The 22,816-nt window shown below is 35.9% G+C and overlaps 1 protein-coding gene across 4 annotated transcripts in view; it reads left to right on the top strand.

Moving 5' to 3' along the window:
- The window catches only part of SLIT3 (slit homolog 3 (Drosophila)), a 531,488-nt gene that overhangs the window by 41,805 nt on the left and 466,867 nt on the right, over window positions 1–22,816 (top strand). For all 4 annotated transcript variants that reach the window (XM_010579134.1, XM_010579133.1, XM_010579136.1 and 1 more), the window contains exon 4: window positions 13,270–13,341. In XM_010579134.1, the coding sequence (XP_010577436.1) occupies window positions 13,270–13,341 (72 nt within the window). The remainder of the gene's footprint in view (window positions 1–13,269; window positions 13,342–22,816) is intronic.

Below are 22,816 nucleotides of genomic sequence, written 5' to 3'. Positions count from 1 at the left end.
TAATTTTATCAAAAGGGTTTTGCTTCTTTGAGCTTCCTCGTATTAGGAGGATTATACTGCTTGCCATCTGAGAAATACTGTGGTGTTGGCTGAATTTCATGCTGTCAAGCACAGCAATCCTTAAATAATCTGGTTCCTGAGTGGAACAGCAATGAATTCAAAGTACTTAACATCTTTTTGTTCTTGGAGAATATATGAATATGTAGATCTTGAAGCCTTTCTGCCATTGGTCAGACCAACAGAGTCTTGATCTTGCTTTTCCTGTGGCAAAACTCCATTTTAACTGTTTCCACTGAACTGGAGCTCACCTGAAGCTGCAGCCTTTTGTATGGAACAGAATAAACTAATTCATGTTGGCTTATAGTTAACTTTATGTTAGTATTATGTTCTCAGTTGCTTGGAGATGATCTCTTCTCGTGATCTTTCTCTTTGTCTCAAGATATTACAGTATGAGGATCACAAGAGGAAGAGAGGATTCTAGGGTTCATGCAGATGTTATGGATATTATGTATACATTTTAATTTTTGTCTATGATAATTCTGAGTGGGATAGGTGTGATGCAGTATGTTAGGAATACAAGAGAGAAATGGGAACTGTTAGGTAGTGAAGCACTTCAGAAAAACTGAGCCCCTGCATTTCATAACTTGCTGGGAAAGTGGAATTGGATCAGAGGTAATTATCACAGAAATTGGGTGCACTCGATTTTTAGATAGAAGCTGCTTTAATGACAGCATTTTTTTTGTGGCTGGTTACCCCTTGTGGCTTCCTAGTGAGAAAATGTCCCTTGAATTGTGATAGGTAATTCACACAGTCTTGTGATAAAGCAGTCACAAGAGCTGCTTTTCCGTTCTCAGATTTAATTCAAGTGTACAGTGTGCTCTTTGTTCCACTTAATTATTTTCTTATATTCATTCTGTTGGCTTTGGAGCATGCATCCTTTGTTAAGCATCCAGTTTGATTTCAGGCAGGAGATGATTCTGCTAGTCTTCCTTTTTTTTAATAGTTCTGCTTGGCATATAGCCCCAGGGAGGAAGGAGTAACATGTTGCCACAGAAGCATTCTTTACTATATATGGAGAGGCGTGGTGAGCTGGGCTGGTATCGAGTCATTAAAACGGATCAAATAGGAACAGTATTCTATTTCTCCTGGTAAAAATTGCAGTAATGGTTGTACTTGCAAGTTTTCTTGCTAATTATTCTCAGCTATTTCTGACTTCTGGAAATGGTTAGTTTGATTAATGTAAACTTTTAAGACTTGTCAGCAGGGGCAATGTGGCTTGGAGATGTGCACGCTAAAATTTACTTTTTGCTTTCTTCATAGGGTTTCAGCCCTGACCTGGAGAGATTACTCTCTGGTGTAAGAAAATGTTTTAACCATGTCTATTTTACTCTTGATGCCTTTACAAAAATTGAGGAAGTATTAAAAATGGTGGACATTTAGTGATACTGCAATAGATTCTTTATGTTCCTTGGATAAAATCCTATTGTTTTCACGTAGTCTGTGAGGAATAATGAGAAAGTAACTGTGTTTTTTCTCATTCTGTATTAAGGTTTTGAAGATAAAACAATTGGAAGATTTTGTGTGAAGTTCTAAATTTTTTTAGATTTGAAATAAAGCATTGCAGAAACTGAGAAACAGATAGCTTCTGCTGATAGTGTCTCTATATTAGGTTTACTGATCAAGATTTTGGATTTATTTGAATTACGAGAAATTGTAAATTCTTGTATGTTAAAGGCTGATAAAGGCAGATATAAACTACCATCCTGCATGAACATAACTGGTTTCATAAATACGCTGCTGAATTAAGAGATTGTCCATGTACTTTTGCTTGCTACTTCTGGATTTACAGGATTTTCTTACTGTTGATGTTGTCATTAATAAACGCTCTCTGATACATAAGATTCTCTATGCCCTTCTACAATTAAGTTGGTACTAACACTTTTGTCCATTTCTGTATGATGTAGGGCATTAATCTCAGTCTTTAATACATACGTGAATGTTACGAGGCCTTTTTTGTTTCTTCATGTTGGCTTTGGGAAAATATTGAAATGTAAACCTGTTCCTCACACTTTTTTTGCTTATGTTACTAATTTGTTCCTAGCCAGAGGAAATCCATATATAATGCTTACATATTGGCTCTATCCTCCTTCTTAAGGTTAGATGTTTTCGTATGAAGAGATCCTAAAAAAAAAGAAAAAAAAAAAGAGGATTCTTATATTGAAAACTAAAAAATGTTATAGAGCTACCAGTTCATATGCTGCTGCTTTGTACAAAGAAATGCAGTCTGCTTCTGATAGAGGGTAGATAATCTTTTTCAGTCTAATGAAAAGTTACTAATAAAGGTTATTACTTCTGACAGCTTTGAAAACGTGAACCAGGACCACCCAGTCTGCTATGTTTGTAATAAGGGAGCTCAAAGTTGTAACTGTTGTAAACAGTTTTCCTTCAAAAAACAGTGCCTTAGCGACATGCAGTGGTATCTCTCTCAGTTTTTGGAAGAGCTTCTGTACTAACATGTCATGTAAATAAAGAAGTTTACTTATTCCACACCATAATCCTGTAATATGGTTGTACTGAGCTTCCTCATAGCAACCTTATTGAAATTCTATCACATGTTGTCTGGCTTTATTTCCTGGTGTAGTAATATAAAGAGGTGCTGACAGAAAGTAATGGACAAGGTCGACTTTTTTAACAGGTGCCGTATCTTGACTGCTTTCCCTTACAAAAAGGCAGTGATACAAAGCAAAGGAAGTTATGTTAATGACCACAACATCTTTCTTGATGCTAATAGGATTTTCTGATGAAACCGTTGAATGAAATTGACTGTGCTCCTGCTTTACTGTTTCCCAAGTCAGTGCTGTTTAAAAGAGAAAACTTAGTAACTCCTTAGAGTTCAATAACTCCCCTCTTTCTGTCTGAGTCTCCTGTTATGCGTTAATTCATTTTTATTACTTCTTGGTTACACCCAAGCTTGTGATGTAACCGCTTCTCCCTTAAAGTAACTCTTAGAAACTACTTCATGTTCCCTGAGGCTGTTCTCCAAGGACAATGCCATAGAGCTCTTAATAACAAAGGAGAAGAAGCTAGCTTGTTTATTGCCAAAAATGAGACCCAGATGTTTTGAGTGTGAAATAAAATAAATGACCAAATTGGGGAGTGAACCCAAAGTTACGTGGATAATTTCAGGATATTAAAGGCTGGAGTACCAGGCCTTTTCCCTTAAACCTACCCATTTAAAAAATCTAAAAACACTGAAATTTTTATTTTCTGTTGGAGAATGAGTTGTATAATAGGTAGCAATGCGAATATAGATGTTAAATTGAATTTGAAAGTTGTTGAAGTTGTGTGGAAAGGAATGGAATACTACTTATTTCATGACAAATATGCAGTATTTTGATTTGGTAGTAAAGCTGTTGATGCTCAGTAGAAAAGCAGACACAGAATTTGGAGACCAATGGATATCACACACATTCATAGGGTTAAAGCTGGGTAATTGCTATATTCAAAGAGACAACTGACAGTTTATATTATAGCCTGTGTATCAACTTAAATTCTGGGTGGAATGTGTTCAGTAATATACAAGAATAGTATTAGTAAATATAATACTGCAAGACATTTTAAATAGAAAGCAGAGATGTGTATAAGAGCTTTTTGTTGTGAGATCTTCTGGCAGAAGCCAGGTCCTTTCCTTTTTCCTCCATAGCCATGTAACTTCAGTGATTTCTGCTCATGCCTTGAATATTTGCCGTTTGCATGAAGCATGTTTTACTGATATTATGGTATTCAAAATTTTCAAACCAAGTCAGTAGCATAATGAGAAATGAAGTTGCCTTGGAAAATAGCATGATTTCCCAAGTTTGAATAAATAGCACTTGCCTTTGTTTTATGCTGGGCTTTTGAATTGATTGCATACTCTATGGGAAGGAGGCGAGTATCTCTTGGGGAGCTTTGAAGAGAGCATGGAGGAAATTTCTCATGTAGTTAGTGGGCATCCCCTCACTGTAACTTGGCAGAAAAGGAGTTTTGGGTTTTCCTTGGTTTGCTTCTTACTCAGAGTAAAACTGTTCTGCAGCTGTAAGAACAAAGCTCGAAGCTGAAAATGTTCCTTCTCAAAATACTGGATTCAATTGTATTTGATATGATCTGTTAACGTTGCTACTGTCAGACCCACGCTAAGCATGTATTTGTTTATTTTGTGTGTAAATAAATGAGAGAAGCCACTATAAAAATAATACCTTAAACCTACCTGTGCAATATTGCAGATTATAAAAAATTATATTCACTTACAGGGAAATAGTGATGCATGAGCTGAAAAATACCAAGAAGGAATGTGATTACATTAAACTGCTTCCAAATTTCAAAATTAATTGTATGAGGAATGCATAGGTCTCTGAGATTTAAAATGTTCTTTTACCCATTTATTTGACTTCTGAACCCTGAAATTCTTCTGAACTTTCTGAAGTCTTCCAATGGTGATACAAGCCTTGAGAAGGAAGGGATAGTCTGCATGTAAGGGGCATTACGCTGCATGATTGTTGAAATTGTTTTCTCCTACATAAATTGCAGCAGCAAAGAAACTGGTTTAGATTCTTCTTGAAAAAAGATGGTTAAAATGGTTGCAAGCTGAGCAAGTTAAAGGCTTTAATACACGGGGCTGAAGTGACAGGTAAAAAAATAGTCATTTTACTGTAATGCAAACTGTCTCCTGTGGTGGAGAGGGTAAAAAGACCTGGGAGGTTGCTGGCTGACTTCTTGCTGTGTTATAGTTGCGTTTTCATATGCATCTTGTTCTTTTCCATCTATACTGATCATGCCCTTGATATAGATTAGATCTGGCTCTTGTTTGTTTTTCTTGTGAGTGGAACTCCATGAGACAATGTACCTGAACTGGTTGTGACCCTTCCAATTGTGTGAACATGAGGGATGCAGCTGAAGTCAGTACCCCAAAGTAAGTTTCTCCTCCAGGAAAACATGGCCTCTGGCTTGAAAACAGCTTGAAAACAACTTGAAAAGTTTCCAATCAAAATTGAGGATCTTTACTAATCCGGAAATCATCCAGAAGCCAAGAAAAGGAATAAAACAAGAATATAATAAAGGTTACAATTACTCTTTTAAAATGTGGGTTTTTTCCTCCATTTATTTCATAGAAGGGTCCTGACAAATGTCTTCAATCTACCTCTAGGCTGCTAGCATTGTCTCTTTCCAAGCTCCAGTGGTTGTTTCTTACTCTGGTTTTTAATAGTCAGGGGAATCTTAATAGTTAAGTTTCTCTCCTATCCCAGCTTCAGACAGAGGAAGAAATATTATTAGCCTGGTTGGAGCCAGGAAGGTAGGAATTTCACAGTTAATAACTTCTCCATTGTTTTTTTAAGGGCCCTTGATAGTCTGTGATTGACATTGATGTTGTTTCTCTCTATCCTGTTGCCTTCAGGACATGGGAACCCCCAAATGGGCAGTAGGCTGAGGGAGGAAGGGAGGAAACTGGCACTTGCTATGTATAGGAGCAAAATATTTTTGGGAGGCGAGAGGGAGTGTTTGTCCTTTGTTGAAACACTGTGTTTGATACTGTATGTGGCCACACTAAAGAAAACAATAATACACTGGAGGACAATGTTGCATGTATACTTCTTGTGACTTTTAAAGGTCACAAATTCCGTAAGTATGCATTTTAGGCCATCTGAATCATAAATAAGAAAATGCAGTTTGTAACATGATAAAGCTGTGAAGTATAGACATTTATGTATTTACATTATATGAGAATAGAAGTCAACATCCAATATAACTAGGAGGAGCAAAAGAGCTTACTAGGAGGCACGTGTTGGTATCAGAGCTGGGATGCAAGGGCTTTGGCTGCAATAAAATGAGAAGGAAGTAATGTTCATAGAGATGTATGCATAGATATATGGATATGCCTATGTACGCATATACCTATCTCTTGATTGCAACTGTAATTATGAATCTTTTACTTTGCTCCTTGATGTTCAAATAGTCTTTTTAGGCCTTACATTAGGAACACGTTGAATTTGTGCAGCAGGAAAACTTCACAGTGCAGAGACTTTGCAGAGGTGCTTTGAATAGAGGCTTAAAATCTACATTTGTATTGTTTAGTATAAATTAAAATTTCTAGTAGTGAGTTTAAATTCTTTCGTGATGAAACTGAACAGAAAAAAGGAATCCGTACCAAAAGCCGGAAGATAATGGCCATACTAGCTCAGACCCGAAGTATGAGTAAGCCAGGATCGTGTCTCCAGTTGAAACTCTCTAAGGAAGAGCACATGAAGAAAAAGCAAATATATAAATTATATTGTGACAGAGATCACTTGAATCATCAATTGGGTCTTTGTAATTAATATTACTTAGTATTTTTTCTTAGTTGTTTGTCTTCTAAACCCACAAAAACTTAGCAACTAATGATTTACAATCAGATGTTACACAATTTAACTGCATGTTGTGTGGGAAAATTAATTCCATTTGTTTTCTGAAGCTACCATCAACAACATTTGATACTTCCAAGTTTTTTCTTGTATTACAAAAGATGGGAACAACTGTTTCTTATCACCTTCCCTTGCTTCATAATTGTACAGACCTTTAGCATATTCTCCCTCAGCTGTTTTCCTTGTGGGGAGTCTCTGTCTACTAAGTTGTTCCAATATGGAAGCTGCTCTGTAACTCCGATCATCCTTGCCATCTTTCTCCAAACCTTATGGGATCCTTTTTGAGGTGTAAATTCCAAAAGTTCTCAGTCTTCAACATGTGAATACACCATGGATTTACACAGAGAAATAATCGTTAGCCATTATTCTTCTAATAATCTGTAGCACTTGCTTTATGAATTGCTACAGAGCAGTGAGTTGATGTTTTCATGGGTCTACTTCCCGAGAAGTGATTTTCAGGTTGGAGACAGCTGTTGTATGCATGAACTTAAAAATCCGTTTCCTTGCATATCTGTTAAATTTTACCTGTAATGAATTATATATGCCATTTTGGGCACTAAATACCATTAGTTCTTTCTGGAGTTTATAATCAGCCTTCACTTGATATCACCAACAAATTGTGTCATCCCCTACAGCTCTACCTTTTCAGGTCACCCATAAGTATGCTGAGCAGTTTGGGCCCTGATAGAAGTCCTTTTTTGCCTCTGAAGTTGCCCTTCTTACTCTTTCCAGTTCCAACTGCAGTTGATGCTTTTAATACAGTCTTTCACAGATCTAAATATTAGCTGGGTAACAGATTCAGATTGCTCCTGTGAAGTAGAGTTAAGAGGTTAGAAAGTAGAGGAAGGTTTAAAAATAGTTGGGTTTATGTGCCTGAGTCCAACTTGCAGCCCAGCACTGGTAAAAACCTGAAGTGACTTAAGCTGCAACATACGCTCCCTGACAATGCTGTGGAAGACTCTGGCTGTCTTTGGAGAAGAACAGGCAAGTCTCTTGGGTTTTAATTTTTTAAAATGTTTTTCTTTGTTTTCTGATTTCTTGGTCTTCCCCCCCCCGCCCCCGTCCATTTTTAGGTAGGTTAGTACTGTTTCAGGAAAGTAGCCCTTTTAACCAGACTGTTAACAGCAGTCTTTCTCAGTGCATAGCTCACCAGTTTCTTTTAAAGGTATATTTAGTTATCTTCTTGGAGGTAACCTATCATTGTATTTGTTTTGTTTAATGGCTATCTTAGTTTATATCTGCCTTGAAAATAATGTCACGTAATATCCAGAATAATAGTCAAGAAGTAACCTGAGGTATATATCTTACAAAATAATGCTGACACGTCTTGTTGTCTGCAGCTTGGAAGGAAGGAGTTACTCTTCTTTTGTTAAAAACTTGTGGGCACATTTAGTAAGTATGAAGTTTTATTACATAAAGCTATCATTCATAACTATTGTGGTGGGCAGAGATATTATGCATATATATGATGTTATGAACATTATTATATGTAATGTTGAACATTTTATAGAAGTGCTCCTGCAATACCCCAGTACTTCATACACTGAAGTTTTAACTCTGTATTCCTGTGTAAGGTGATTAGAAGAGTTGAACCACTTATATGCCTGGTTCTATATGAGGGATTTTAAGAGGATGAAACCATATTGTATACAAACATAATTGAACTCTAGATAAGCTTATACCCTAGATGGAATTTTGCAGTTTACTAAGCAATCTTAGTTACTAGAAGTGTGCCAGTGATTTATAATAATTTCAGAAGAAACAGTAGTTCACTTCTGTAGTGAATTCCTGCAAACAGAAATACAGGTTTTTAGCCTTTACTGTTTAGAGCTCCTTAAACATCTTCCAACAGAAGCATAGGTGAATATACATTTGAACCTAGCGAGGGGACATTGTGCTAGGGTGGTAGTCTTACATGGATGTCTTGGAGGTGACGTATGGACTCCTGGAAGTCCATTGCTTACACATTGAGAACTATTGTTCGCGGTTGGTGGTTGGTCAGCTTTTATGGGTCACTTATGGGGATTTGAGCAGCAGACTAACAAAACAGAATGTGCAAGTTCCCATGCATAGTAGTGGTTAAAGTAATCTGGAAGATGGCAGGAGTTGCAATGTATGGAGATTGTTGACTGTACAGTCAGCATGTGTCTAATCAGACTTAATAACTTTGACTCAATGCAGGTATTGCCAGAGCTGATATGACTCCTGGAGAGCCTCTCTGCACAGTTCCTCAGCTTCCAGGAGGTTTTATTAGTCTGGGCTCCATGCTGTGCACATCCAGAGTTGCTTCTGATCCAGCACTGGAGCTAATCTGTTCTGTGGCATTAGGTGATTATGCATCATTCTGCCCAGTGCTCCAAATTCCTGGAATACTTTGCAGGTCTTATTAGCTGTAGAACATCCAGTTCAAAATACTTCAGAGACTGAACAGCTGCATTCTCATCCAGCAGTCCCAGGTGAAACAACGTGGACCAGATCTTGTCTGGCTCTGTGCCCTAGATTCCTTCCTCTGGGCGTACCTCAGTGTCGATATGGTGGTGATTGGTGCTATGCGTGCGCACGCATGAGCATGTACATGTGCTGGTTGCGTGGTGGATGCTTTTGAACATGAGAGAAGAGGACAGATCAAAGTTCTTAGTCGTAGTGTGCTATGAGTCCCAGGTGGCGCTCCCAGTTGGAACAGTGCAAAGGATTTGGTGTGACAATGAAAATTTGACTGATTTTTTTTTTTTCCTCATGAGAAAATGTAAATGATATTTTCTTTAATTCTAGTCTACTGTTCAGATTCACAAAACTGACATCATTCCTTCATGGTGTAGCTAGTTGCAGTTGCAAAAATGGCTTGGCTCTTAAATCCAATTTCCAGGTATCATGTCTTGATGTTACTTCTATTTTAAGTCACTAATTTAAAATCCGGAATATCTATATCTATTAATACAGTGCAGTCACAAGAACAGTGTCCACAAAATCACTTTACAAGATTTTGGCTCATTTTGTTTATGAACTTTTTGCAGACCATTTTTATTTTATTGTAATAATATATGGCTTCCCCCTTTCCAAGGTATTTGTTATAAAATCAGAAATACTGTTGTAATTAGAATTAAACACCTGACAGGATTAAGATTTAGGCAGTAAAATGATGGTGAAAGGCTCTCATAGGTAACAGGCTTAAGCAAGCATAGGGTGTTTCTATACTGCTCTGCAGGTCTTTCCGTGTGTGAAGGGGCTGCTGCACAATGGATTCCTTAAAGCGTACTCTGCCTGTGCTTTGAAGTTCCCCTTAGGAACAGCTACGTTAAAACTTATCCTGCCCTGTGCTGGCATTCCTAATGTTTGCTTCACCTTGCACTTGAAGTTTCCTTATTTGTCCTAGAGCTTACTGATAAATGAGGATAAACTGAAGTTCTTGTCAAATGGCATGTTAGGAGCTATTCCATAATGTTTCATTCGTGTTTGGCACTTCTCTGTCAAACCAGAGGAAACTGTTTATAAATGACCATTCAGAACATTTGCTCTTTTCATTAAATAATTTTTAAACACTTCTTTGTCTCTTTTATAGGATTTAAAAACATTCTGTCTTGTACTTTGATACTTCTGTATTGAGAACTTTCTTAATAGCCTTTCTCTCAAGCCCAGGAAGAGAAATAAGAAGAGTAATTGTGATTTTCCTAGGCTATTGGTGGCTTTCTGGCACATAATAAATAAAACCATGTTAAATGTATCCTATGTCAAGTATGTCTGAGTTTGTATAGGCTGATCTAGTCTTATATTTAGCTGCGTATTGCAGTAGAAGTTATTTAAATACAGTAGGTGATGTTCAAGAGAAACAAAACCCTGTTCATTCCCTGAGTTCCCCTGAGAATCAAACTATGAATAAAATTACTTTTGGCAGAAATTCCAACTTGAAGTAAATCTTAGGAAGGGATGTTTGGAGAGTCCTATAGCTTGAACCAAGACATCAGTAGCCATGGACTCTTCAAATGTTTGTTGCTACCTCGGATTCGCTTAGTTATCAATTAATAACGTAGCCTTCCTTGCCTTACTAGCTGCAAGCTCTGTTTGTGACAGAAGTACTGTGTGTTTACACTATTCTGAGGATGGTATGTGCAGTACAGTGCAGGAGCACTAACCTGTATTGATGGGTTGTTTTGAAAACCAAGCTTACATGAGTTAAGGCAAAGGAAGAATGTCATTAAGTTATTGGTCTTGATAGATGGATTCAGCTTGCTTACTGCTGCAGAATAAAAAGGCCAACACTTTGTTTATAACAATATAATGTTAAAAATATTAAATATGTTTAGACCAATACGAAATGTCTAGTGCTAGTGAACAGTAGGTCACAATGTGAGCTTTTCAAAAGTGTGCTTTTTGTGGACTTTACTTCATATGATGTTTGAAAGAAAATCAATACTAAGGTAATGTCAGGATGAAATCTTAAAATGCTTAGGACAATTTAAAAGAGCAGCTGAGAGTTTGGTCCTTTATCCATCACAGGTACAGTGGTGTTGGCCCATAATAGGAAACAATTTAAAATATTTGATCTTCTTGATTAATTTGATAATAAGTTAGGAAAAAATATTTGTTATCTTTTTTTTTCTCCGGGAAGTTGTTTGTGTCACTAGAAATTGTAAAGATTTGACTTCTCAGATTGCAAACTTTCTAACCTTGAAAACACAATTTTTTGTTACTACATATGTTTTCTTGTCTGCTTGTTGGTGTGGAACCTCCTATTCTAGAAACTTAATCTCATTTTGCTTAGATTCTGTGGCTTAAAACAGTAAGCATAAAAGTGGCATTTGTGAAATCCTTGCAAGTAGAGATAATATTCTTAAAGCATTCCTTGGACATTGCTTTGAGATAAGTCAGATTGGATTTGCATGTACATTGTGAGACTGGAATGATGATCAGACACAGTAATAAACATTAGACAACTATGTGGAATAGATTACTCACTGGCAGTCTTTTTCATTTTGATCGATAAATAAGTTCAACGTTTAGTGTTTCTCAAGAACTAGTGGTAGTCTTGATGAATGAGGATGGAACTGAGGAGTTCTAAGGCCTGTAGTATCATAAGTAATTTTTTGCATTGTATTTCATCTTACTAAGTAGATGAACTATTCTAGAATATAAACATGCTTAACTGAAAACATGATTTTGAGGAGGATTAAGTAGCACATTACTATCAACCTTAAATTATACAAGATTAAGATCAAGTTTAATTAGGTATAAAAGTGTGAAATTTCACATGGGTAAGGGAATCCAGTTTAAAATCTTCCCATGTACTTAATGCAAACTAGTGCTTAGTATCTCTCATGTTCTTGTTTAGTGTTTCATTTACTGGTTTGTTCATTTCTCTCAGAAATGTAGTTGGGTAGTCAGTAAAAGCACAGTGAAATAACCAATTTTTTTTTTCTGCTTAAGTTAGCATGTGGCGTGCGTAATGCATGATGTTTAGGCTCTGTAAGCGAGCTAGCAAAAGCTGCCTTTTGATCTGTTCTAGGTGTCAGAAAGAGAAGTTAATATTCCCCTCTCCTCCATCGCCCCTTTATCTTGCAAGACATGTTCATATGGTAGCCATATGAAAACTCTGCCATATGAAAACCCCACAACATTAGTTTGATCTCTGAGGAAGGCCTTTCAATCAAAAAAATTCTTGAATTCTGATAGTGAAATTACTCAGTGCGTAAGAAAATTGGAAACCAGATACTGCATGCTAAGTATCAGTAGGTTTCTAAAAGTTCCAGGTGTCTTCTGAGATCAAAACTTTAGCAAAAATAGATCTGTTATCAAAGTTAACTTTTAAGGTAAATTGGGATCAAAGGAACCATAAATACGGGCTTATATATGAACATGCATTAGAAGTCAGCTTCCTGTTTAGAACAGTGGAGTTATATGTAATTGGTTTAGGTCAACTTCATTATGTAAATAACATTCATTAGGACTGTGGAAGCAAGGGACAGTTTTTATTGTCAGACAACAGAAAAAGGATTGTAGAAAAAGATTGTTTCTTATAAGTAGAACTGCTTTTAGATTTTGCAGAGCTGGCATGCATTTTACAAAGGAGAGGAAGCTTATGCTTTTTATAGCATATGCTAAGCTGGAGTAACTTCTAACAGTTGATTTCTTACAGTTGACAAGTTGTGGTCATCAGTGTAAAACTTTTCATGGTGAGTGAGTAAAATGGACTAATGTATAAACATTAAGCAGTTCTCTAAAACATTTCTGGAAGAATCTTAAAGATTAAGATTCTATTTCAAATCACCATATAATTGTCTGGTTACCTGTATGTTCATATGTTCTACAACAGCGCTCATATTTTCAAAGTGAAATTTTAAGAAAATTCTTAAAAAAAAAAAAAAAAATCTTGTGTGTATACTGTAGAAATAATAGCTAATCTGGAAATAATCTTGGTTGGTCAAGTTACTTAATTTACTGTGCCTACATTTTTAGGAGGAGAGAGAAAATCCAGATACCTCCTGGTAACTATTCCTCAGAGCAATAAAAGCTGACCATGGGGGTTATATGATTCACTGTTAGTAGGCATCCAGAGGAAGATTAAAAAAAAAAAAAAAATTGTGTACTCATCCATATTAAAACATTCAAACTTTATGGTGACTGTCACTTGACTCCCTATCTCAAGACTGTAAGCAGGTGCTCTCCAGATGGTATGATCTGTTTGGCTTGTGTATGAATAACATACACAATGCATTCTATGCTGAGTTCGTGGCATGAGGTTTAATACAATAGGAGCTTCGTGTGTTTATGCATAATAGAATAAGATTCTTAAATTGGAAGATAATCTAATTTTTTTTTCATTCTGATTGTAACTGTTTAGGCGTCTGAACAAGAATAAATTGCAAGTTCTTCCAGAGCTGCTTTTTCAGAACACACAGAAGTTAACTAGATTGTAAGTATTATCTGATTTATGTTTCTATTGTATGTTCCTTATTATACAGATTTGTACGTTTGTGTTTTGACTGTGGCGAAAGGTTTAATTTTTGTGACATTAGAACTGCTAGATAGTAAGGGTTCTTAAGATGATGTGTTATGTTTGCATGTGTGTAGTTGTAATTCAGTAGAGCATAAATATCAGAGAAAAGTAAAACCACAAAATTTTTCTATTCTTCATATATTCACCATGATGACTTCAAGGTGAATTATTTTCATCTCTCTATGTAGAGTTATAGAAACCATGAAAAGTGGCAACTTCACATGTCTAGTATAGTTTACACATCCACAAAAAGAGATTGCATACTTTTATTTAAAAATCAGCATGTTGACATAATACAGACTGTTATAACTTTTTCAGTTTTAAAAATTATCTTTTTAAATAAGTCAAGGCATTGCCAGGCAGACCAGCAAAGTTATGGCTGCTGCCTTGTCAGTCAGGAAGATGAGGAAATACAGAGAGGTAAAGAATTTTTCATCCTTTTGAAATATAAAAATTGCGTTATAAGATGTTTAGATGGCATCAAGACCAGTTTGAACAACAAGAAAAGAATAACAAAAGCTTGGTTTTTTTTTTTTTTTTTTTTGGTGGGGGGAGGGAGAGGGTGGTGTTAGCACGTTGACTGGATGATTTATAAAATATATTAAAAAAAAAAAGGTGAATGGAGATAAAATGGATGAACAGGTGCCTGCACGGTTACTATCAAGAAAAGAATCATCTGCCTTTTTAAAGGAGTAGTCAAAAGCTGTTCGAAATTGCTTTCTAGATCCTGCCAAAGTTAAACTCATGATCCAGACTGTCTTTTTGAAAGATGTGCTATATGGTAAAACTGGGTTTTTTTATGCTTGAGTTTGTTTATGGAAGACTAGATAGACAGACTTATGATTTGGCTAGTGAAATTGCAAAGTTACTACAGGATGGCAGAAAAGTTGTTACATCCATGTGGAGTTTTTATAACAGTTTCAATATCTCTATATGCAACCAAACAAACCATTTAGGCAGTGCAGTAAATTTTAATTCCTGTGGAAATACAAAACACATGGTGATGGTGAAGATCAATTTTGGAATCAGTTGACTATTTAAAAAACAGTAGGCTCTTTGTTGATGTTTTAAAAGCAGACAAATTGAACAGTGTTGTGAAACGAGTAATAATGATACAGTTTTGGAGAATTTCTGTTATGAACTTTGTTGTTGTCCAAACTTGCTCATGAAAAACTGTACAAGTGAATGACATCATTCTGGAGATTAAAATATGTGTATAAAAATATAAATAATTACAAACTATAGCTGTCTTTTAGTCTTAATCTGCTTGAATAATCTTCGTTGGACTTGTTTTTGCAAGCTTTGTCGTAGCTTTTGAGTGCACTAGAAAATATTTGCTCAATGGATTTGCTAGGGCTGAGTGATTTGGTTGTATTTCCTAATGTTCTTTGCATGTTTTTGAAATTTTGTATCTTGAAACTCCCCTCAAGTATAAAGCGTGAGCTGATACTTACTTGCAGATACCCTGATCTGGTCTCCAGAAGATGCTAGTTGTATTTATTTCATAGAAGAGTTGCTTTATATAAGTTGGTCGTCTAAGGAAATGGTGATGCTTTCAAGAAAATTTTTTTTATAGTGATTACATGTATCCACTAATACAAATTCCAGTTTAACATGTTGAAACTTCTGTGAGTGGTTGCATTGTACATGGCTATCATTAGGCGGAAAGGAACTTTATGGTAATTTGTGGTTTTGAGGGAAGGTTGTGTGTGTTGATAACTTGTGTGCATCTGTCTTAGGGAGCCTTGCACAAAGAAACTAAGTGAAGTAATTGAGGCTTTTCAATACCAGAGTGTGTATTTTTTAGTAGATCATGTAATCATGATACATTATAGTCCTTAATAGCAAAAGTAACAATTTTGCTTTTAGAATATAAAGATTGTAATAAAATTACATAGAATAGAATGATTAATATGAATGCTGTTTTCTGTAATGACTCCCAACGGATGCTGTTGAAACATTTGTCTTTATTCACTGACATTCATTCAAACTCTTGCTTACTGTTTAATAGTGTTTTAGATAGATCACTTTAGCACTGTTTGTCAGTGGAAACTTGCTTTTTCTTTTGAAGATACAAGTGTTATATAAATATAGTGTATATTTTAAGTAAATAAATCTTAGCTAAGTGAACTGTTATGGCTCCCAATGCAGTTTGGTTGTATGTTTTTCAGTGATGGGATAAAACCAAGAAATTTGCTACCTACTAGAATTTGTAAAAATACACACACACATATATCTTTAATACTTTGAGGAAAAAGAAAAGTATGTCCAAGGTGGTTACTTTCTATTTTTTTGTGTTACTGTCTTGGTCCTACTGCTAGTAGATTTCAGAGTTGTTCTTTCTCGCTTCTGTTATGACTTGTCTTAAGTCCAGCAGTACCAGTCTCCGTTGGTCACAACTAGCTTTCTGGGTAAAATGCTTCAATGAAGAGGCATGATGCTTGCATTCCTTTCCTGCAGCTGCTCTGACCTAGACTTTCAAGAAGAAAGCATAGCTGAGAAAGTGATGAAAGGGAATAAAAGTAGTGAAGCAAAAATTGATAAGAGGGACTGATACATGGGTGATGTAGATTCTGTGGCCTTTACGAGGAGTGAATTAAAATGAACGTTAAAAAGTGTAGATAATTGTGATCTTAATTTTAATTTTCCATAGTATAGGTATATATTTTCTGCTGCCATGGTTTCAAACTGTTGACTCTGGGCTACTAAGCTATTAGTCAATTACTTTATTCTATTTTAATAGTTATAATCCTGATAAACTAGAAAGTCCAAAATAGAGTATTTTAATTGTGTAAGCTTGCTACAGCTGAAATGATGCAAAATTTTAAGAACTAAATATTGCCCTGCAGTGTTCCACAAATGTAAAATTTGGTGTTATTAGTTGAAAACTAAGAACTCAGTCTTGTCCAAATACAGATGAAATGAGCAGTGATTTTTCTAGCTGCTCTCTTTAGCTGGCATGCAGTGAACCATAACAGCCTACAACTTTGTTAATGAAGGTCCAAACTCAATTTTTTAAAAAAAATATAAACTAAACACAAAGGTGGCGTTTTAAGTTTGATAACTTGGTAATAGTGTGAAAGTTGGGTATATTTATTATCATTAATAGAATTTGGTGGAGATCAAGTGACTGACCTGTTTAAACATGCAGGAATTTTGTGTGCTGGAGGGTTTCAGGGAGGAGCTGTTAATGTTTCAGGAATAGTTAAAGGTTGCAAAACAAACGTGAAGACTTTTCTCAGTGTTCTGTCAGCTGGGCTGAAATCTGCCTGTGAGTTTACTGGAGAAAGAAAGTTTTTTTTATGTAGTTCAGTATCAGCAGAATCTCTTCAGTCGTATTGCTGGTGGAAATTAAAATGTAGAACACTAAGCTTTCCTGTCAATAATGTGCTTGAAAAGCTAGAGGACAAACCTGTTTGGCGATGTTGGATTCTTCTTTTGTTTCATATGCATGCTGTTTGTGTAGTTTGGGACAGCTATGCTCTTGTTGCAGATGGCTTCCTTGTTTGTCACCATAGGGTACTTATGTTGGGGCACTGTGCATTTTCACTGAAATGCAGTCTTTCTGACAACTAATAAAATTTAACTTAGAATGCTTCTCATTATAACTACTTCTTCAATCACTTACACTCCAGGTACCTTTGCCTTTTTTCTCCAAGCCTCTCCCAAAATGCCAAACTACAGGATATCTTTGCATCTTTTACAGTGCGGCTTAGACTTCATTGTCACATCTGGTTGATATTAGAAGCAGGAATATATATATAGGGGAATAAACCTTAGATGGAATGTGAAACGTCCAACAAAACGAGTTTCTCATAAGGTTTTGAGCCTTTTCTTCTAGAAAGAGGGGCTTTTGAGACTCATGGATTTTGCTTGCTTTAGTTTAGATAAGAGTTTTAAGTTTAAGTTGGATGGTGAATGAACCCTTGATTGGATTCTCTAGTGGAAATGTTTGCTGTTGCTCTGTTGCCTTGATTTCCTAGGTTTTAAAGCTTCTTCAATGTTTTATCTGGGATAAATAATTAAGTATTTAATAATTCAAACTGCAGGCACTTTTAGTGAGAAAACTGAATGAAGGAAAAGGCACTTTCAATAAATTGAGGAATGGAAACAAGAAAGATATTTTTCGTATAGTTTCAGATATTATTTACTAATATGTAGCCATAAAGAAAAAGGTAATGTTAATCTTAATACAAGTGATTAAAGGCACAGAACAAGTATAGTAAACCAAAACATGTAATTTAACAGCTATAAAAACAGGCTTTGATTCCAAGGTAATTATTTTCCAATATCCAAAACAACTTGTGAAATTTATCGGCAAAGTTTGCAAACATAGCTTTGTGCATGCTGGAATCATGAGTTTCCTTTGTGTGCACAGCTGGTATATAAAATGATCGTAGTGCATCTGCTTTTCACTAAAGGCCTAGTATGCTAGTGGTCCATGAGATACATAAATATCTTTAAAAACGAAGTAGAAGTGGGAAACAGAACCCCCCCACACCCCAACAGGTAACAGTATATGTTTTGTTGTTGAAACTTCCATACATAAAGCTAGCTGCTAAGTATACAAGGTAAAGTTAAGTTCCTTTGTGTGGATGAAGAAAACTCGTAAAAGTGCTCTGAACTCAAGTCTTGCAGTGAGAATTAATACCTCCCCTGAATTTATAGCCATGGAACATTTGTTGGGTCTATTCACTTTTAATGAACTGTCTTAGTTGTCGCTTGACAAAACAAACCAGGCTCTGGAAACTTAAAGATACTGAAATCTGATAGCAAAAGTATCAGATTAGTGGAAGTATCCATAAGACTCTGACATTCAGTAGTTTACTTTTTAGGGTAGTATCAGAATCTAGAATTGAGACTAACGCTGAACATTGTGGTGTGAGAGCAGAGCCCTGGGATCCTGAACTCTTGAGACAAAACCAGTTCATGGATGTGCATGCATAATACTTTTTAAATCTCAAGGTATTTGCACTTTGCAGTTACAGGTGTCCCAATGTTTTATCATATTCATCTGTAATTATTTCCAGAGGAGATTAAAGTAGCAAGATCAACAGGAAGGAGATATTGTAGACAAATTATTTGTTTTAATAAAATAGGACAGCCTCTTAGTATCGGGAATAGCCATTGTATAACACATTGCTTGTTGTTAACATGGTGTAAATATTTGTAGCACAGTGGAATCTGTCAATAAAGATGGATTAGCGGGACTGCTTTATTTCTTGTATAGTGGAATATTTTGAAAGGTGATTATGATACATGGGTGGTAACCGCAGGTAAGTACTTGTAGCATACAACACAAAGTCTGTGAATAGTCTTAAAAAGAGGCAATATTCTAACAGAATCACAAAATTGTTGAGGTTGGAAGGCACTGCTGGAAGTTGTCTTGTCCAACCAACGCCCTGCTCAGGAAGGGTCACCTGGAGCAGGCTGGTGCTGATGTCCTGATGGCTTTCGAATATCTCCAAGAATAGTGGTTTCACAGCCTCCCTGGGCAACCTGTAGCAGTACTCAGTCACCCTCACAGTAAAAATTGTTTCTTTATATTCAGGCAGAAACAGGAAACTGGTTTGTTGCATATGTGTACAACATGTCATGCCAAATAACTCATGTGTAGTGAAGCAAACTGAATTTTAGACAGAGAAAAACTTTTTGCAGTAAATATATTAGGAGCAAAGCTCGGATGCTGTTATTTGATTTCTTACCTTGAGGTCATGCAACTTCGTGATGAAAACGTAAGATTTTTATAGTAAGTCTTATAGTTTCCCATTGATGTATGTATCTCTTAATTGTAAATTAATGTTTCCCAGGGTAACATTAGTGACGGGTAGTCACTGATAGTCAGTGACTATCAGTAATGTTGTTTTGCTTTTTAAAGAGCTACTCAGACATTAATTAGGTAATAGTTCACTGAAACAAGTTGGAAAGGTAAATGTATTACTTGAGTGTTCAAAGATGGAATAAGCAAAAAGAATCAAAAGGGGAAGAGGGGCTACTTAGCTAACTGCTAAAATAGTATGGGGAATCTTATCCTCAACCCGTTACATCATGCTGTTCCTTTAGGTTAATGGTTGTCAGGAATTATCTGGCATCTACCTCCTTATAGAACTGCTACTTTTGGAAGGATGAAAGAGGATAGTATGTGGATCTTTGTTAACTTGCATTGATCCACTGTCATTGGGAATGAAATTTAAATTGTGTTTTATCTGATTATATTTAATTTACTTCTGAAATGTTTTCTTCCTGGAATAAGAAAAATGTGTACCTCCCATTTTATTTATAATTTATTTCAAACACTGATATGAACCTCATCTGCTTTTTATAACCACAGCTATGCGTTGTATTAGATCATCTAAGTTTTCTAGTTCAATATGCAGTAAATGGACATTAATGGCTAATAAGGTACGTATATCACTGTAAAACAGTCAAATAAGTAAATGTAAGTGTAATACCTGTAGGAGCACCAGTAAAAATCGAATATCTGTTTGACCTTTGTTGTTGTTGTTGTTATTAATTTTTTAAAGGTAGATTAGAAGCAAGAAGGGACACACGTGCAAATAGACACAAAACATACCAAATGTTTCTAAAACTTTGCATGAAAAGTCTTCATAATTTTTCCTGGCTAACAGAGCCTTCATCACTCAATTTTTCTCCTTGAGCAAGGTGTTGAAACCACATTAAAACTACCCAGAAATAATGGTTTATCCTGTAATTCATACGCTTTGAAGATGCTGGTGAGAAATGTGTATTATTGTGTGGATGTGCACACTTAAAAGCAATTTTAATGATAAATTTATTAGACATTGAAAACCTATGTAGTCTGTTTAATTTTTTCATACTGGCTTTTAGTTCTGTTTTCACACACTGCTGTTTGTCATCTCTGTTCTTGATTTGTCTGCTTCCTTACAATTTTAGTGTTTGTGCAGTGTGTGTATTTGATTTTGTGCAAGCAGTTTCATTAGATAATTCCTAGTAGGAGTAGCTGGAACGATTTAGTTACTGTGCTACTTATGAAGCTGAACTTCTTAAACATAAATAGAAAGGTGTACTTAACTTCTAGATTCACTGTGCAATATTATGTCATTCTGTTGCACACTGTGCTTGCAGTCAGAAGTTGGCCCGGGTGAGTCAGTGTCTCCTGGTTTGAATTTGACAAGTGTAGTGTGTATTAGATTTTACCAATGTCTGCTTTCCTTTGAGTGCATGTATAGCTAAGATGTTTATTGTAGCTAGGAGGTTGTTTCACATGTGTATGATTTGCCAAGAATTTGCTGCCGAAAGCCTTACTACAACTGTCACTTGTAAACCCTCCTTTCCAGCCTGATCCTTAGCAAGCTTGAAGTATCAAATCATGACTCCTGATCAAATTCAGAGTCTTTTATCTTGTGGATGTCATCAGAAGCTGTGTTTGGAAAAGCAACCAGTTCATAAATTTTCTTAGTGTCCTCTTTATATTTCTGTTTGTTCTCTTTCTAGTGAGAAAGATCTCACAGATTGCTGGCTTAGAGCTCCATTATCATTTCACATTAAAGCAGGATCCTGACAATTCAATTGTTACATGCGTTTGAGTTATGGTGTTACCATGACAAAATAGCATGGGCTTGTAACAGTGTGTTTTTGTGGTTTTATCCACATCCAATAATTGTAGTTTTACTGTGTATAGATCGCAGCAGGTCTTTTTAGAAGATAGTAAATAATTACAGTAAGTGTTTGCTGGTCTCTAGGGTGCACTTCTGGCTTGAGAAAGATGTGCATTAGGTCAGAGGCTTGTGCTGCAGATAGCTGGATGACATTTACGCCATTTATCAAACTGAAGTAATTTTATATTTTCTTTTTGGCTCTGGTTGTAAATAATGTATTTAGCATTTTTTTTTTTTTAACTACAAATACACCAGTTTTATTTGGAGACCCTAAGGATTTTTTCCTGTCTAAATTAGTGCAGAAGATTAATTTTTAAAAATATGACTGAAGGCTTTTTTTATGATTGTGAGAATAGAAAACAAATGAAGACATGTCAAAAAGCCAGAAGGCTCCCTCCTCAATGATACTTTTTCCCCTGTGTGAAATTGGTTATTTAAAATGATACTGTGCAGATGTCTTGTTTCCCTTCTTAGGGGGAAATAGGCCTGATTGGAGAAGAAAGGGCGCTTTTTGCAAAAATTACTTTCAGGCTTTAGTGGCGTCTTTCTTCTAAGATGATATCTATTGCCAGCTTCTGTGATCAGGTTATCTTATTACTAAGCTATTTAAGGTAGGTTGTGGCAAAGGATTATACTTTTCCAGAAGAAATACTACACATGCAGATGAAGCATAAGTCTGCTTTGGAAGTAAGTTGTTTTACTCTATTAGCTGAGTACCTGCTGTTTTCCATTTTCACTATTTTTTCCTATGCTATTAGAAAGGTGACATGCTCTTTTGGTTGGTGTTCAGCTCAAGAAATCAGGAGGCTCCCAGTTTGTGAGATTAACTTGCCACTAAGTTATTTGGTAGTCTTAACCATGCTGCTGGGTGTCAGTTTTCCTGAATGTAGGGTTTTTTTTAAAGCACTCTCAAACATATTCTAGTTTCAAATCGCATGTCTTGGGAATTACATATTAAAAATTATTATACTGTTATTGCCTTCTCAACACAATCCTGAACTGGAAAATGCTTGGTTTGTTCTACTAACACCAATAGTAGCCTTGTAAACTTACTAAGTCCAGCCCAGGACTTTACATCCACATGGCTGTTGTAAATAGTTTCTGATGCTTCTTAAAATTCTTCTTATTCTTAGTATCAAAAAAGGAATATTGATAAAATTCTGTATGTAGTCACTTTATCCAGTTAGACATGAATTCCCATCAGAGTTTGTTCTTTTCTCCACAACCAGGATATTTGAGAATATCCTGGAGGTGTTTAGCAAAATTAGGCTTTTCTGAACTTCGAGACTATTTTGTGGCTTTAAGGGAGTTACAACAAAGACAACTCGATCAGGACTCCATAGTTAGTCATCACCTGGATGGTTTCTGAGGGTGGTCATGTATGCTCTGCCAATTCTGAAATGCATCCTTTTTAACAGGCTTCAACTTCTGTGTTTAGAGTGACAAGTTAAAACTGGGGGGAAAAACACAGTGAGTCAACTTCTTGTTATGATGGCTTTCACATGACTAAGAGCTATTACAGACTTCTCAAAATACAATAATTGTGGGTGGGCATTATTGACTTACCATTTTCTTACATTAGTCTTCAGAACTTTGGTCTTTTGCTTCTGTTAGCACCAGTTCAAGCGTTGTAGCTCTCTACAGTGTTGTATTCTGGTTCCTCCGGCTTGATTTGTGGTCATGGTGAGGCTGAGGAGGCATTGCTGCTGGCAGCCTCTGCAGAGTGGATATGTCTGTTGAAGTCATGGCTT

Source organism: Haliaeetus leucocephalus, unplaced genomic scaffold, assembly GCF_000737465.1.
Source record: "Haliaeetus leucocephalus isolate CR32 unplaced genomic scaffold, Haliaeetus_leucocephalus-4.0 Scaffold656, whole genome shotgun sequence".
NCBI lineage: Eukaryota > Metazoa > Chordata > Aves > Accipitriformes > Accipitridae > Haliaeetus > Haliaeetus leucocephalus.
Note: the sequence above shows the minus strand (reverse complement) of the source record. Positions and strands in the feature narration are given on the sequence as shown.